At 57.6% G+C, this 14641-nt stretch overlaps 1 protein-coding gene across 2 annotated transcripts in view; it reads left to right on the top strand.

Moving 5' to 3' along the window:
• The window catches only part of SEPTIN5 (septin 5), a 39163-nt gene that overhangs the window by 22528 nt on the left and 1994 nt on the right, over positions 1–14641 (top strand). The window contains exons 1-9 of one of the 2 annotated variants that reach the window (XM_010218644.2): positions 4861–5033; positions 8220–8316; positions 9184–9270; positions 9402–9525; positions 9688–9822; positions 10471–10588; positions 10862–10963; positions 11731–11827; positions 13354–13489. In XM_010218644.2, the coding sequence (XP_010216946.2) occupies positions 4944–5033; positions 8220–8316; positions 9184–9270; positions 9402–9525; positions 9688–9822; positions 10471–10588; positions 10862–10963; positions 11731–11827; positions 13354–13489 (986 nt within the window). In that variant the 5' untranslated portion in view covers positions 4861–4943. Of the gene's footprint in view, positions 1–4860; positions 5034–8219; positions 8317–9183; positions 9271–9401; positions 9526–9687; positions 9823–10470; positions 10589–10861; positions 10964–11730; positions 11828–13353; positions 13490–14641 lie in introns of those variants that run through there. The other variant, XM_088532317.1, reaches the window with a different exon arrangement.

Genomic DNA, 14641 nt, shown 5'->3' with positions numbered 1-14641 from the left:
TTCCCGGAGCTCCCTGGTCAGGCCCAGCCCCGGTACCCGCTCATTCGCGGGCCGGCTTCTCCCTCGCGTGGAGCGTGGCGGTACCGCACCGGGGAAGCTCTCTCAAAGCGGATTTTCCTGTGCTGCTCATGAGAAAAGAACAACCGTTATTGTGGGAAAGTTCCAGCCAGCCTCGTATCTGCTCAATTTGTTATATTTTACAAATTACCCTAAATGATTCACTGTGGAGCAGGGTGGGCCGGGAGCTGGGCGCGTTGTGCAGAGGGATCCGCACGTTTGAACAAGTGGGAGGCAATTTGTGACCATTGGTCCTTGCTCCGAGCTGGAAGTGGAGGCACCTGGTGACTCATGTGAAGCCTCTTGGGGTGGGTGAAGTACCTTGAGTGGGTGCAGGCAGAATTTTAAAATGCCGTTTGATGGGGTTCTGCAGAGATAATGTAGCAAAACAGCTGTCATCCTTGAGTGGAAATTAAATATTGACCTGTGAAGTAAGTAAAGGAAAAGAGGACAGGAGGTTTGATTGCTGAGTTAATTGGGCTCGTGGCGCTGTATGTACAGCACGTAGTCCCTGCTGTGCGATCTCTGCAGTCGTCGTCTGGTTTCCTGCCTTTTCCTGAGCGTCGCGGGATGAAGCCTGGATAATGTCAGGACTTTGATGCTCCCAGTGACCACTGGGAGAAACTGTCTGGCTTATGAGCCTTGGTCACATGTTCAAGGTTAAATCATCAGGGTTTAGATCAGTAAGGTTTTCTCTCAGATCAGATCAGCAGGAACTTCAAGGTGAGTGTGCTGCTGTCCTGGGGACATACCAGCGAGTGTCCAAACCTTGTGATATCCTGGAGATTTTCCTGCCCAAAGTTAGCAGTGAGAGTCTGTGCTATGGGAGCGGGGAGGGGAGGACCTGGGCATGGAGGCTGCGAGCTGCTGGGAACGTCCTGCAGAGCCCTCAGTCTCCACTGACCCTGCCTGAGGATGGGTCTCCTGCCCAGGGTGACGTTTACAGCTTGATGCTGCTCCTGCTCGACTTAAACAAGCAGCTTCTCTGGAGCTGCCCTTCACATTGTGGTAGAGAGCAGGCAGGAATTGAATTTCCCTTCTGTGGGGAATTCTGAAAATAGCTTTGTCTGCTTCAGAGGAAAAAACGTAAATGCTGTCATGACATGACTGCGGTGACCTTCCGGAGGCTGCGGCGCCTCTCCTGACCGGCAGGACCCCGAATCCCCGCGCGCTGACGCGTCCGCGGCGCCGCTGTCCGCGGGAGCTGCAGGTGGGGTGGGAGAGCCCTCCTTGCCCGAGCCCCAGGCTGTTCCCGGCAGCAGAGCAGAGGAGCCGAGTGCTGCTCACCGTGGGCTGACACCGCCATCAGCAGGGACAGCGCCTTGCCCAGAGGCTACAGGATGTGCCCCATGTGGTGGTGTCAGTGCGGTGACCCCCCGTCCGTGTCACACAGGGGCAGCTCCGCAAGGCCTGGGCCGCTCGATCGCACCATGGCTGGTGCAGGAGGCCATGCAGGAGCTTGGAGGTTGCCGGGGTGCAGCGGTGGGAGCCGAGGGCGGCGGGAGGAGGCGGCGGGCTGGCGTGTTGCGCTGGAGCCCGGCCAGCGCTGTGCAACTTTAGCCAAGGCCGGAGTTTCCTCTCCCTGCCCCCATCCCCGCGTGTGATCCGAGCTGGTCTCTCCTCGCACATCCTCGCGTTGCTTCCTCTCCCCGGTCTGCGTTTGCGGACGCCTCCGCAGGGCCGCTGCCGCCCAGGCGCCACGCGTTCCCCTCTCATGGGATGTCGCTCCCAGCTGCGCCGGCTGTGTGAGCCCCGTGCCGGCCGCTGCCCGGGGCCGCGAGAGGAGCATGGCTGCCTTGCTCTTAGCAGGAGGGCCTTGTCCCCGTCGTGGCTGCCTTGCTCTAGCAGGGCGGCCTTGCCCCCATCGTGGCTGCCTTGCTCTAGCAGGGCGACCTTGCCCCCATCGTGGCTGCCTTGCTCTTAGCCAGGGCGGCCTTGCCCCTGCCTGCCCTTGGGGAGCGTTGCTGGGCTCCTGCCAGCTGCCCGCTGGTGAATTTTGCCTTTTGTGAGGCTAAAAGAACAAATAATGTGCTTTATCTCCTCTGCTCAGAGCCCAGCTCCAGCGCTGCAGACCAGAAATCGCCTTTAGCGAAGCGGAAAGCAGGACGTCCCCGTCGCTCCTGCCCGTAGCTGCACCCTGCCCAGCAGAGGCGCCTCTCGGGCCGCCCGTGCCCGCGGCTGCCTCCGGGCTGGCTGAGGACTCGAGGGGCTGCGGAAGGGAGGGTTTGCAGGGGCCGGGGATGTGCTCTGGAGCTGCCCTGGCTCCTCGGCCAGCGAGCAGCTCCTGAAGGTGGTGGGGACACAGGGGGGTCGGGCTGTGCCGCCCCGCACAGCGCTGGTGCTGATGGATGTGCACAGCATTTGAGCTGTCCCCTGGGCTACTTTTGCTCAGTTAAGATGTTGTACATTAAATGTCTTGTTGGAGGAACAAGTTGGGCATTTTCAGCTCCTGTGTGGAAAGGGAGGAGTAATCGGAAAGGGCAGAGGCAAAATAAGGTTTGATTTGGCTGGCTCTGGAAAGTTGGCACATGGACCCACCTGAGCCAACTGCTCAGTGCGTGGCATACAGCACATCTGAGCAGCACAAACACGTCCTCCCCTTGGCCCATCACTGGTGCCTCTGGCAAGAAAAGAGCCAAGAGAAACTTGTGTAGCTCCTTGCCCTGAGAAGAGTCCCTCGAGGAGGGCAGAGGAGGCTGAAGTCAGCGCCCGGCTGCCACTCTCCTTAGGCTGTAGCCATGGCCATGCAGTGCAAGGAGCTCTGTAGTCACGGCCTGTCCTCTCGGTTTCTTTCCCTAAGTTGCTCTCCGCATTCCCAGGCTGGAATTCTCCCTGGCTGCCCATCCTGAGACCGTGTATGATGTGCGCGAGTCCAGCGCGCTCAAGAGACAGTAGCTCCTTGTTGCTGTCTGCGCAGTCAGCACAGCTCCTGGGCCATGAACAACACTGTGGTTTTGCTGCGACTGAATCGTTGCTGACTTCGTCAGTGATCCCAGCTCAGAAAAATGCTCTGATTTGTTGCAGTGGGCTCATGTGGGCACAGCACGTCTGCCCTGCCCAGGCAGAGATGCTTGTGGTTTGTGGCCACGTGGCCTGTGGCCTTCTGACAGGGGTTTACCAAGCTGCGAAAATTTGTGGAGGGCAGGCAGCTATTGTGGTTTTTGGCATGGAAGGGTTGGTGAAACCTCTGTGTTATCTCAAATATGTTTTGATGCATCTCCTGCATGCCCAAAGCCATTGCCTTGTGACCCAGTACAGACAGCACTGGACCTTCAGTACTCCTGAGATGGTACAAGCTGCAGGCCCCAATCTAGCAGTGATTCTCCTTGTGAATCTAGGAATAAAAAGCAGCATCACAAATATGTCCTGACCCAGCACTGAGCTAGGAGGATGCTCTAAGTGTTGTATGCCCCTGAGGAACAGAGCAGTGCTGCAAAGCAGGGGAAGGGCAGCTGCACAAGGGGGAGGAAGTCACGCAGACCTTCCTCCTCCTGCGTGCGTCACTGCGGGGGCCTGGGCAGTGCCCCACGGCCGTGGTTTGCAGCACAGTGACTGGGGTGGGCAAGTTGCTGGTGCCCTCTGGTTGCTTGTGAGTATCCAGTGATAATCCCGTGATTGATGCCATGTTCTGAGAGGTGGTGAGTCCCTGCTGCGCTGGGCAGGCATCGTCTAGGCCTTCTGCTTGGCTGCTAAGCCCAGAGATGAATGGGAGCAAAACCTAATGGGGGTAATTTCAAGATGATAAAGGCAGAGCAGGGTGGTTTGGAAAAGGGCTTCGTGCCTGTGGCATGACAGCTGCCATATGGAGAGAGTTTTCCTGCCCTGGGAGTATTTCCCTGCTCTCATGCTTGTTTTTATCAGTCACTAGGAACCTACAACTTCTGTGTTCACCTTCCATCAGCTTCTGGTTGGTGGTTAGATGGTCTCTTGAGTTGCTCCAAGAGACCTGTGGCTCTTACAGCTGCAGCAGGAGATGTGGCTGGGAGAGAGGCAGGAGCACAGTGGGAATCCGTGTCCTTCCCTGCGTGCAGGCAGGAACGCGCTCGGCAGCCGCGCGCCCAGACGCAGGTTCCTCTCACACCACTGATGTTGACATCTTATGACTTTATTATATGTGCCCAGATACTAAACCCCTAGCTTCTAGAATTCCGTGATTTTATGAGATTATCAGCTTTTCTTTGTTTCATATGAATTAGTTTTCAGTTTCTATGGCTGCATAGAAAAGCTGGAAAGTAGGCCTTATAAGCATCCCAAATGTGAAATTTAAATGATTTCTATGTTAACGCCAAGCTCTTGCTGGGAGGGATGCTAGCACTTGATAAATACACAAATGCTTCTTTATTTGGGACTTTCGTCAAAATCAGGAAGGTTTTCACCACAGAATTGCTGTAAGGTCCAGAACACAAGCGACCTTGTCCAAGCAGAGCCCAAAAAGAGCCTGTGCTGGGCAGCAGAGATAGAGCTGCCCCTCGGGCATGCGGACGCCCCTTGGCCGGGATTACAGTGTGCGCTCAGGTTTGGGTGCAGCTTTTGGGACCCCTCAGCCTTTTGGGCACGCAGGCGGGAGCAGCGCGCGGCGCCCAGCACGGGCCCCCTCGCAGCTCACCTCCCTCTCGGCTGCCTGAGAAATCCCCATCCCGACAGCCCCGACAGGAGCTGGGCGCCCGGCCGGCGGCGCGGAGGCTCCGGCGCTGCCCGGGGACAGGGAGGGAGGCAGGAGGCCGGGGCAGCTGCCGACCGCTCGCTCGCTCGCCGCGGCCCCGCGCGCCTGTGCGCGTAGGCGGGGGGGCTGCCGCGCGGCTCGGCCGCGCTGGGAGGGAACACATGGGCTGCGGGTTTTTTTTTCCCTTGGCCCGCGGCGGCTGCCCATCCTGCCGGCCGCGGTTATGGATTCGATCATTATTCAGGAGCGGTTAGTGGAGAAGCTGCTTTCCCCGTGGACGCAGGCACAGCGAAGCCACCCGGGCAAGCTGAAGGTACCGGGTGTATTTATAGCTCGGCGCGAGCTGGGGAGCAGCGGGGACAGGAGGGGGGAGGATGGTGCCCGAGCAATCGCAGGACGGCACCTCCGAGGAGCAGGAGGGCGGAAGGAGGCCGGTAAGGGGACGAGGGCAGGGGCAGGAGGAGCGCGGGGCAGTGCGGGAGCGCGGCCGCCCCCACAGCGCGGCTCGGGCACCTGGGGGATGTGTGACGTTCCCGGGCGGCTGCTCCGGGTGGTGATTCCCGGGGCTGGATGCCCGGGCCTGGGGGGGCTCAGGGCCCAAGCTTGTGCTGCGTGCGCACCCGAGCGCCGTCTGCTCTGTATTAGCGGGTTAAGGCTGTGTTTTCCTAGCCCGTTCTTCCTGCTGCAGCAAATGCTGGGGGGTGGGCGGTTTTGCTGCTCTTCCCATCTCAGCCTTGGGCGTGAGGGGCAGCTGGACACGGGGAGATGCCCCGGGGCTGTTTGTGTCAGGAGCCCGTGGGGCTCTCTGGAAATGAAGAAACGAAAGCAGAGGGGCTGCCTGTCCCGGGGCTGGGCTGCAGACACGGATGTGGCGGCCTCGCTGGGCCGGAGGGCCCGGCTGGAGGAAGGGCGGCCGGCGAGGGGCTGCCTGGGGCTCTGCCGCAATTAGAGAGCCCTGAGCAATTAGGGGACGCGGCAACCCAGCAAATGGCTGCAGCTGGCGGGCGAGGGGCATCCTGCTGTTTGTGTGTTCGGAGGAAGGGGAGGGGATACAGGAAACATTTGGGGCCCCAGGTTTGGGTCGGAGCACGAGCATCCCAGCAAAAGCTCCATCATTTCTGCGTTTGCTGCAGACCTGGGATAGAGGTCCCTCTTCAGTTTTCCATGGCCCCGCAGTGTATAATTTTGGCTCTTTTTAATGCACTCAGCAAGGCCCCATTTCCAGGATAAATGATGAAAAGGCAGCAGGCCTGGATTGGCCTGGGCAGCATGTGAAGGAGGAGCAGTGGGGAGGGAACCGGGAAAGCAGGAGCGATGGAGCCGTCACAGCAGCCCGGGAGCCCCCTGTGCCTGTGAGGGCTTCCCCTCTGTGCAGCCCAGGTCCCCAGCGTCCACAGCCAGTTAGGCGCAGGGCCTGGGCCCGTCAGCGCTTTGGCTCTGGGCACACGCTGCCTTGGGGAGCATTGCCTGCTGCCAGGGTGCCCCGGAGAAGCCGGGGCGCTGCTGTCCTCGCTGGGGAGTTTGTGCTGTGGGAGAGAACCACGGGGGCTCTGGTGGGTAACGGGGCACCGGGGCCGGCTGCCTCCCCGGCACAGCCCGGCCTTGTCCCCATGCACACACACCCGGGCTCCGCTCGCCGGCCCCTCGCTGACAGCTGCCGCCGGCCGGGGCAGGGAGCGTCGGCAGCGCCGGCTGTCCCGGCCGGGCAGCTTGGCAGGAGCTGCCTCGCAAGGGTCGGGAACGGGGGGCTGCGATGCCACCAGCAACCCACGTCTGCTCCTAGCCTGACCCCTGCATGTTTAGGGGGAGCCCAAGCCTGTCCCCTGCGTGTTTAGGGGGAAGGGAGCTTCCTTTTGACAAGCCAGGGAGGCATCTGCCTTCTTCCACCGGCCCTCCCGGCTCTCCACGAGGGTCCTGAAGGTGAATGATGGAGCTTGGAGCTCTTGCCCCGCTGCAGGAGCGGGGCTCTGCCCTCCTGTCCTTCGTGCAAGGGAAGCGACCACCAGCTACAGATAAAGGGCAACAACCTGCCCCAGCCAGGATATACACCTATAAAATGGCATGTCCTGGTCTCACTGGGCTGGGAGGAAGCCACCACAGTTGCAGTAAATCCAACTTTCTGGATTGGCCTGTATGGAAACAAGAGATCAGGTTTGGCCGGTTGCACTTGGCTCAGGTGAGCCGAGTTACACCAGAGATGAGCTCCGCAGTGTCTCCCCTGTCAGCCTTAGTCATCTGGCCTAAAAAACAAACAAATGAGAAGAAGAACGCAAATGAGCCTCAGCAATGGTTTTATTCGTGTGTTATTAGCACTGTTCCACATGTAAAGTCCCTGCAGAGAGCAGGCAGCTGGTGCTTTTCCAGAAGTTGGTAGAGATCAGTGCAGATCTCTCTGCTGCTCCTGAACCAAAGCTTTTCAGTGTCAGAAACAGTGGAGGGGGGAGGCTGAGTTTGACCCCAAGGTGCCCAAGAGAAGGTCTGATACTGATGGAGAGATGCTCAAGGTGCATAGGGGGTTGAACAGGATGGATTTATTTAAGAACATGAAAGATGTGGGGAGCCCCAGGAACCATACAGAGGGGGTGCTGATGGGAGGCTGCCTCAGACACGGGCCGGACACCCAGGTCGGGTGCCCAGGAAGGACTCAACTCATTGTATCCTAAGGGCCCCATAAATCTAGCAGAGCCATTTCCTTATCTCAGCTGTGCTGACCTTGAGAAGCTGCTGCCTGGGAAGCGGCCAGGCTGCTGACACGAGGGAATAGCCCTGCCGGCCCTGGAGGAGGTTGCCCAGCGAGCGGTTTCACACGCCGGGGCTGCTGCTGGGGGCCTGGCCAGGCACAGGCGCCTCGCAGGCCTTGTCACTGCAGTGAGCCCTGCGGGAGCAGGGGGTGGTTGTCCCCAAGGAGGTACCGCTCCACAGCGCGGGGAGCTGAGCGCAGGGGGAAATGAGCAAAACCCTCTCGCGGTGACGCTGATCCCCTCCGCTGTGCCATGCTGCAGCACCCGCCGGGGCAGCTGACCGGCTCCGGAAAGGAGCTGGTTAAACTGACTGGTTGGGGACAGGTGCCTTCTCTGCCGTGCCTGTGCTGGAGCCATGGGACAGCAGATCTGCTTGAGAGCATTTGTGGCCAGGCTGGGAGCTGGGGCTGCTTTTGAGGAATGCTTGGCTCCATGGATTTGCTTGTGCTGTGAATCCCAGGGGCTTATTTTAAGTGATTTTGAAATGTGGGCTCTCTGATGTCTCTAGCTGAGGCATTTGTGAATGGCTGCTTCCTCTCGGGTCTAACTTGGAAAGTATGTGAGAAGGGCAGCGTTTGCCAGGGCCAAGGGTGCTCCTGTGGGACTGCACTGTCCAGTGCTCCTCCAGCCCCGCGCTGTGAGCACAGGAGCCGGCACCGAGCTGGGACGGGGTCGCTGGAGCGGGTCTGCAAATTCAGGAGGCAGCAGCGTGCGTGGTGGCGTGTGCTGACCTGCTGCTCTCCGCCTCTGCCCTGCAGGACCATGAGAAGCAGTACGTGGGCTTTGCCACTCTCCCCAACCAGGTGCACCGGAAATCCGTCAAGAAGGGTTTCGACTTCACCCTCATGGTCGCAGGTGAGGCTGCCCGGCCGCTCCTGTGCGCACGGCTGCCCCAGCAGCTCTTGGGCTTGAGCTGGGAGGACGCTCAGTTTTCCAAAGCCCGGCACAGCCAGCAGTAATGCTCCAATAGCTCATTGAAACCAGGAACATGGCTGGAGGAATTAGCAGCTGAGTGAGCCCTAAGCTGACTGTTTCCAAGTCCTTTCCCAGGGCAGGAGGCTATCAATTCTGAGAGCAAAACCACAGTGCCTGTGACACTGCTGTCTCCTGGCTGTGATTCAACGGAGCTGGGGTTTCACTCTCCATGCTTAACCCTGGCCCCTCAGTTTGCCCTCGTATTTACTGTGGTATGTGCCCAGACACCCTAAAGGCTCCACACCGGGGATGGAGATGGCTGGTCAGAGAGTAATAGAGAGGACCAACTCTTCCTGCTTCCCATAGATGCTGTCTTAGCTGCTGAATCCTTCCCCTGTCTGCTTACACCTTGCTTTAGCCCTCGACTTGAGTCATGGTCACACGCTTACCCCAGAGGAGCGGGCCCTCCTTGCCCACCCATAGCCCTCTCCAGCACTGCGTGTAGCTGCTGCTCCAGCAGAACGGCTGCTCCGGGCTGTGCGGGCAAGGTCAGCCAGGGACTGTGATGAAGGGAAGGGAGAGAGGAGGTGGAGGAGCTGGGGGATCACATTTGTACAAGGATTGAGATATCTTGCAGCAAAAGTCCTCCCACTGCTGGAAAAATGTAACACCCATAAACAGCTCCTGACAGCTCATCTCTCTCACTCTGGTTCTGGATTCAGAGCCTTGCTCAGAGTTTCTTTTGTATCTCAATTAGTGGGTCATGTTGCTTGCTTTTCCTCCTCCCTTCTGTGCTCTATCAATTAGGAGAGTCGGGTCTGGGCAAATCCACCCTCGTGAATAGCCTGTTCCTGACAGATCTCTACAAAGACAGAAAGCTCCTCAACGCAGAGGGTAAGTGGGGGACAAAGTGGGGCAAACATGTTCCACAGCTCTAGGCTGTCCTATAGCTGAGATGGTCATTGGTGTGAGTGGTGATCCCCAGCGTTACTGCCTGGCCTTAATTCACCTATTCCTGTTTAAAGAGAGAATCAACCAGACAGTGGAAATTGTCAAGCACACAGTAGACATTGAGGAGAAGGGTGTCAAGCTGAAGCTGACCATAGTGGACACGCCAGGCTTTGGAGATGCTGTTAACAACACTGAGTGGTGAGCAGGCCTCTTGCCTTCCTCCTTGTCCCTGAGCACCTCTGTTTTCTGTGGGTGCATCACAGGGAGGGGCCTGGCATTGGGAAGGGGCTGCAGCAGTCCCTTGGGAGCACTGTTCTGTAAAACACGTGGTTTAGTTTTGGTCTGAATTGCCGTCCCCAGCTGGAAGCCCATCACTGACTACATCGACCAGCAGTTCGAACAGTATTTCCGAGACGAGAGCGGCCTGAACCGCAAGAACATCCAGGACAACCGCGTGCACTGTTGCCTCTACTTCATCTCGCCCTTCGGGCATGGGTGAGAGCCCCGCTGCAGGGCTGGGGGCTGGCTGTGACTCCCACCCGGGGGAAGGGGCTCGTGCCTCAAGATTGCCCCGTAGCAGCCCCGTGTTGGCAGGGCTCTTGGCACGGGTGAAGAGCGGCGGGCTGCTCTCAGCCGAGCATCACACAACCTCCCTCCCCTCGTGGCCGTGACAGCCGCTGCCCTCGTGATCAGGAAGGACTGATCGCCCTCAGGCCCGCAGTCTGTTTTGGAAATCAAGAGAAAAAAGAAAGGGCGCACAGACTTGTGCCTTCCTATCTACTTAAGCCTGACTAGTGGGAAGGGGAGGGAGTTTTAAGTTACCTTCAGCCTGTGCCAGGCCTTGCACACATGTTTGTGTGGGAGCAGCCGCAGGGGCCGGGGGCGCTGGCCATGGGCGCTGCCTGCAGCACAGGCTGCAATGTTTGGCCTGTGAAAGAGTGAGCATCCGACCCGGGTCTGTGTGAGGCGTTTCAGCAGCTCAGATCTGAGACAGCTCCTGAAGATGCAGCCCTAGCGGAGGCCCCCCCAAGCTCTTGTGACGGGGCTGTCCCTGGCCCTTCTCACTAGGCCTGGGGTGAGGTGGGAAGGGCTGGAGGAGGAGCTGCCCGGGGTGTCCCTGCTAACCCTTCGTCCCTGCTGCAGGCTGAGGCCAGTGGATGTCGAGTTCATGAAAGCTCTGCATGAGAAGGTCAACATCGTACCCCTGATTGCCAAAGCCGACTGCCTGATTCCCTCTGAGATCCGGAAACTAAAAGAGAGGGTGAGATGATCTTCCTCTATGGGGAAATGTCCTGATGTGGCAGCAGAGACATGCAGAGCAGGGGGAGCAGAGGAGTGCCTGCAAATCTCTTTTTAATGATGCTCCGAGAAACCTGTGAAAAAGGAAGCACTGTCTAGAGAGGGCAGCTCTGTAGGAAGCATCCTACTTCCCCATTTGTAGGCTATAGCAAAGCCATGGCAGCAAACAGGGAATAAACACAACATCTCTGTACTGTTCACTGTTACCTCTTCTTGTTGCTTTGTATGGACACAGATCCGGGAAGAGATTGACAAATTTGGCATTAAAGTGTACCAGTTTCCGGAGTGTGACTCTGATGAAGATGAGGAATTCAAACAACAAGACAGAGAGCTGAAGGTAAGGAAGCGTCTCAGCAGCATGCTGGATCTCTGACTTGTGGGAGTCCATGTTGTCCTTGTTGTGCAGCCTGAATGGAGCCAGAGCTGCTGTAGATGTTCACTGCCAAAGGCAGTGCAGCTTGCAAGTTCAGTTGCCAAAGGCCTGTGCAGCTGATACCCAGGGGACAGTGTACATTGGCTCTCGTGGAAGACAGCCTGGAGAAGGGAGCCGATGTCCATCCTGATGTCATGAAATCACATGTCACATAAAGACACAGGACTTTTGGTGTCCCCCCCAGGCAGTGTCAGTGTTTCCTTAGTTGCCTAGTGCCCAGTGTTTCCCAGCAGCCTCGGCCAGACCCTTTGCCAGCTGAGCCAACCTGGCTGCAAGCAGTATGCGTGCAGCATGGCCACGTCTCTCCTGCTGGAGATGGGCTTTGGCTCCCTCCTGACCAGTGAGGTGCTTGTCCAGTCATGGAGGTTCAGGCCAAGCTCATGGCCTGCCTCATCCCACTGTTTTTTTTAGTGTCCAGCCTCTGCTCTGGCTTCTCTAGAGTTTCCTATCAAAAAGAAAGAGAGACCTGCAGGGAGACAGCTTCCTTCAGGATAGCTGAGAAGGTCAGACTGGCAGTGCGGCTGCAGACCCGGTGCCTATAGACTTTTTTCTGCATGTGGGTTGTGGTGCCCTGAGCTTGGGCACACCTGGGTGTCCTTGTGTGTTTCCCACCCGCGCCTTCCTCTGCCTGTTATGAATGTTATAACATATGTTCTGTGTCTGCGTTCCAGGAGAGCGCTCCCTTTGCTGTCATCGGCAGTAACACCGTGGTGGAGGCGAAAGGCCAGAGAGTGCGGGGACGGCTCTACCCCTGGGGCATTGTGGAAGGTGAGCGCGGAGCCTGGGAGCGCACGGCGAGCGGGAGCCTGGCAGCCAGGGCAGCACGGAGGCGGGACGGGCAAGGGGCTGCGGGGAGAGCGCAGCCTCTGCCGCCTCCGCAGTCCCGAGCGTGGGGCAGGGTTCACATGCAGGCCTGATCGGGAGGCCCGTTGCTGACCTGTGACGAGAGCACACAGCAATTGCCCTGTCTCTGAGACCACAACAGGGTGGAGAAGAGGAGCTCCAGTCTGAATGGAGGACACTCTGGGCTTTAAGGCAGTAGGACGAGGCCTCTTCTTAAGGGCACTGCCATTGTGGTTTCTGAAGAGAAGCCGCTGCCCTCAGCTGTAAAGCCCCTCACATTCCCTCCTCCTCTGTGCTGCTGTGGCAGTGGCTCACAAGATAGTGTGTGGTGGCAACACACATCTGGAGGCAGGGAGGTCACAGGGGTTTGTGCATGTGGTACTAAGACATCAGCTTTGAGCTCTGCATTAAGCTGTGTTTGCTACAGCCTGACTCTGGTGCTGCTGCCGTGGGGCTGGAGCTGCCACCAGAGCTGGGGCTAAGTTCCCTGCGAGCAGCAGCGAGTCCCAGGGGCAGGGTGGAGGCTGCGCTCAGGCACCGTGTGTTTGTCTCTAGCTTTTTGCCTGCCTAAAGGGAGCCATTTCTTAAATCCCATGGGCAGAATGACCCTCAAATGGGTTTTGCTGCTGTTGCTGACCCCCAGCCATGCTGGCCTGCTGGCGCATTGCTTTAAGGCCCCCAAAGCCTGCTGTGCTCTCGTGTGTGCAGCTCAGGCTGCCCAGCTGCTCCGGCTGGCCCACAAGGGCAGTGCCTGTCAGGTGCAGGTGTTCAGCACCGAGCTCCTGGGCCTGGAACAGCCCAACTGCCCCGGCCTGCAGTGGGGAGCATCCGGAAGGGGGCAAGTGGGGCTGGAGCCTCCCTGGGGCTGCCGGACCCGCAGAGAGGTCTGTGCAGCTGTGGGGAGCCCCGCAGCGCGGCCGGCGCCTGGCTCCCAGGGCTGACAGCGGCTGCTCCAGCTCCCCAGCGCTGCCTGCCCAAGGCTGTGCTCCCTTGGGGATGATGCCAGCCCACAGGGAAAACTGCCTTCTTGTCAGGCGGCTTTCAGTCAGTCCTGAATTCTGAGGAGATGCATGGCTTGTCCCTAAGGCTTGCTGCAGTCACTGTGGTTATAACAGCTACCTCCCAGGTACTGGGAGCAGCGTCCTCACTCAGGCCTCTTCTATATGTGCTTAATTAATCCTCTTACCCAGAAAAAGTCCTGGGAACACAGTGACCTCCTCAGCGTGTCTCAAGGTTGACAAGTGCAGTCTCTTGTGGAGCATCAGCAAGGGCTGCACTGGGGCCAGGAGGGAGAGCCCTGGGCACTGGGAGGGAGGTGTGGGTGGATGGAGGGGAAGTGGAAGGTGTTTCAGTCTGGGCTGGGTGCTGGGAACTGATCAGGAGCTCCAGGCTTCCAGGAGAGGACTGGTGAGGTGTGAAATCGAGGCACTTTCCTGTTGTTGCTTCTGCAGTGGAAAACCAGGCGCACTGCGACTTCGTGAAGCTGAGGAACATGCTGATCCGGACACACATGCATGACTTGAAGGATGTCACTTGTGATGTCCACTATGAGAACTACCGAGCTCAGTGCATCCAGCAAATGACCAGGTGGGTGCCTGCTGCTTTGCCCAGGGATAACAGGGGTGTCTTGCTCTCTTTGGATCCTCTTTTCTGAGGATCCTGTACAGAGGCCTTGGGAAATAGGCCTGGAGATAAAAAGTCTGTTTGAGGAGTTTTTCCTAGAACTGAGTGCTAGGAAACCAGCTTAATGGACCAGGGCATTAGCCATCTCTCTGATGGGTGGTAGCTGTGTGCATTGCTGAGAGAGGAAAGTGTCTGTCGTGTCCCCTCAGCAGCTACAGCTCTGTTTGAACGACAGCATCACTCTCAGGATGCTGCGTTTGCTCAGACAACAGAGCCCAAGCAGTTAACACTTACTGAGTCTTAGCTCCAAAGATTTCTCTGCCTTGTCTTGCTGTTGTGTTTGATTCTTTGTGGTTTTAATCACAGTGGTCAGAAAACAGGAGAGAACATATGCAAGCCACCGCCTTTTTTCCTTCTTCTCCAACAGGAACATTAGTGACAGACTTTAGATTTAAGCAGATCTTGGTTCCTCTGTTGCAAACTGTCCCCTTCACTTCCTACCTGAACTGGCTGGTAACTGTGCTGCCACGTTGCAGAGCAGAGAAGGCAGCACTTCACTGAGGAACAGGCCACTGTGTGTGTGTGTGTGTGTGTGTGTGTGTGTGTGTGTGTGTGTGTGTGTGTGTGTGTAAATGGGCAGGCTGGCAGGCTCAGCTCACGCAGAACTCAGTACTTCTGAAAAACAGATGAATCTCTTCTTCAGCAGTGAGAATGTGGAGTCCCAAAATAACTGTGTGAAATGCTTGACATCTTTGAGAAGCATCGCAGTCGCTATCTGGATAGGATACATGTCTATAAAAAGAAAACAACAAAGAAGCAGTTGCTCCACTAAATAAATGCTTTAAAGCATTTTTAAAGTTTGATACCATTTCTCATGCTTTGGTTAATTCGCTGCTGGTGAATCTCAGAGAAACAGAGTGGCCACTTCTAGCACTGGGATAAAGGTTCATCTCTGGAGAGATTTTTCTGGGAGGAGATCCCATGCTCCAGGGCTGGAAGTGCCTCAGTAATGAGCCAGTGGTGACTCCAAGTGGTGAAAGCCGGCAAGTGGCAACTTCAATTCCCAATTCCAGCCCAGGCCTCCCTATCCAGCTGGCCTCTGCCACCCCCTCTCCC

This window comes from Tinamus guttatus, unplaced genomic scaffold (genome assembly GCF_059628265.1).
Source record: "Tinamus guttatus ecotype Peru unplaced genomic scaffold, ASM5962826v1 Tinamus_guttatus_pri_ptg000459l, whole genome shotgun sequence".
In the NCBI taxonomy this organism is placed as follows: Eukaryota; Metazoa; Chordata; class Aves; order Tinamiformes; family Tinamidae; genus Tinamus; species Tinamus guttatus.
The sequence above is the reverse complement of the archived record's forward strand: the minus strand, read 5'-3'. Positions and strand labels throughout refer to the sequence as shown.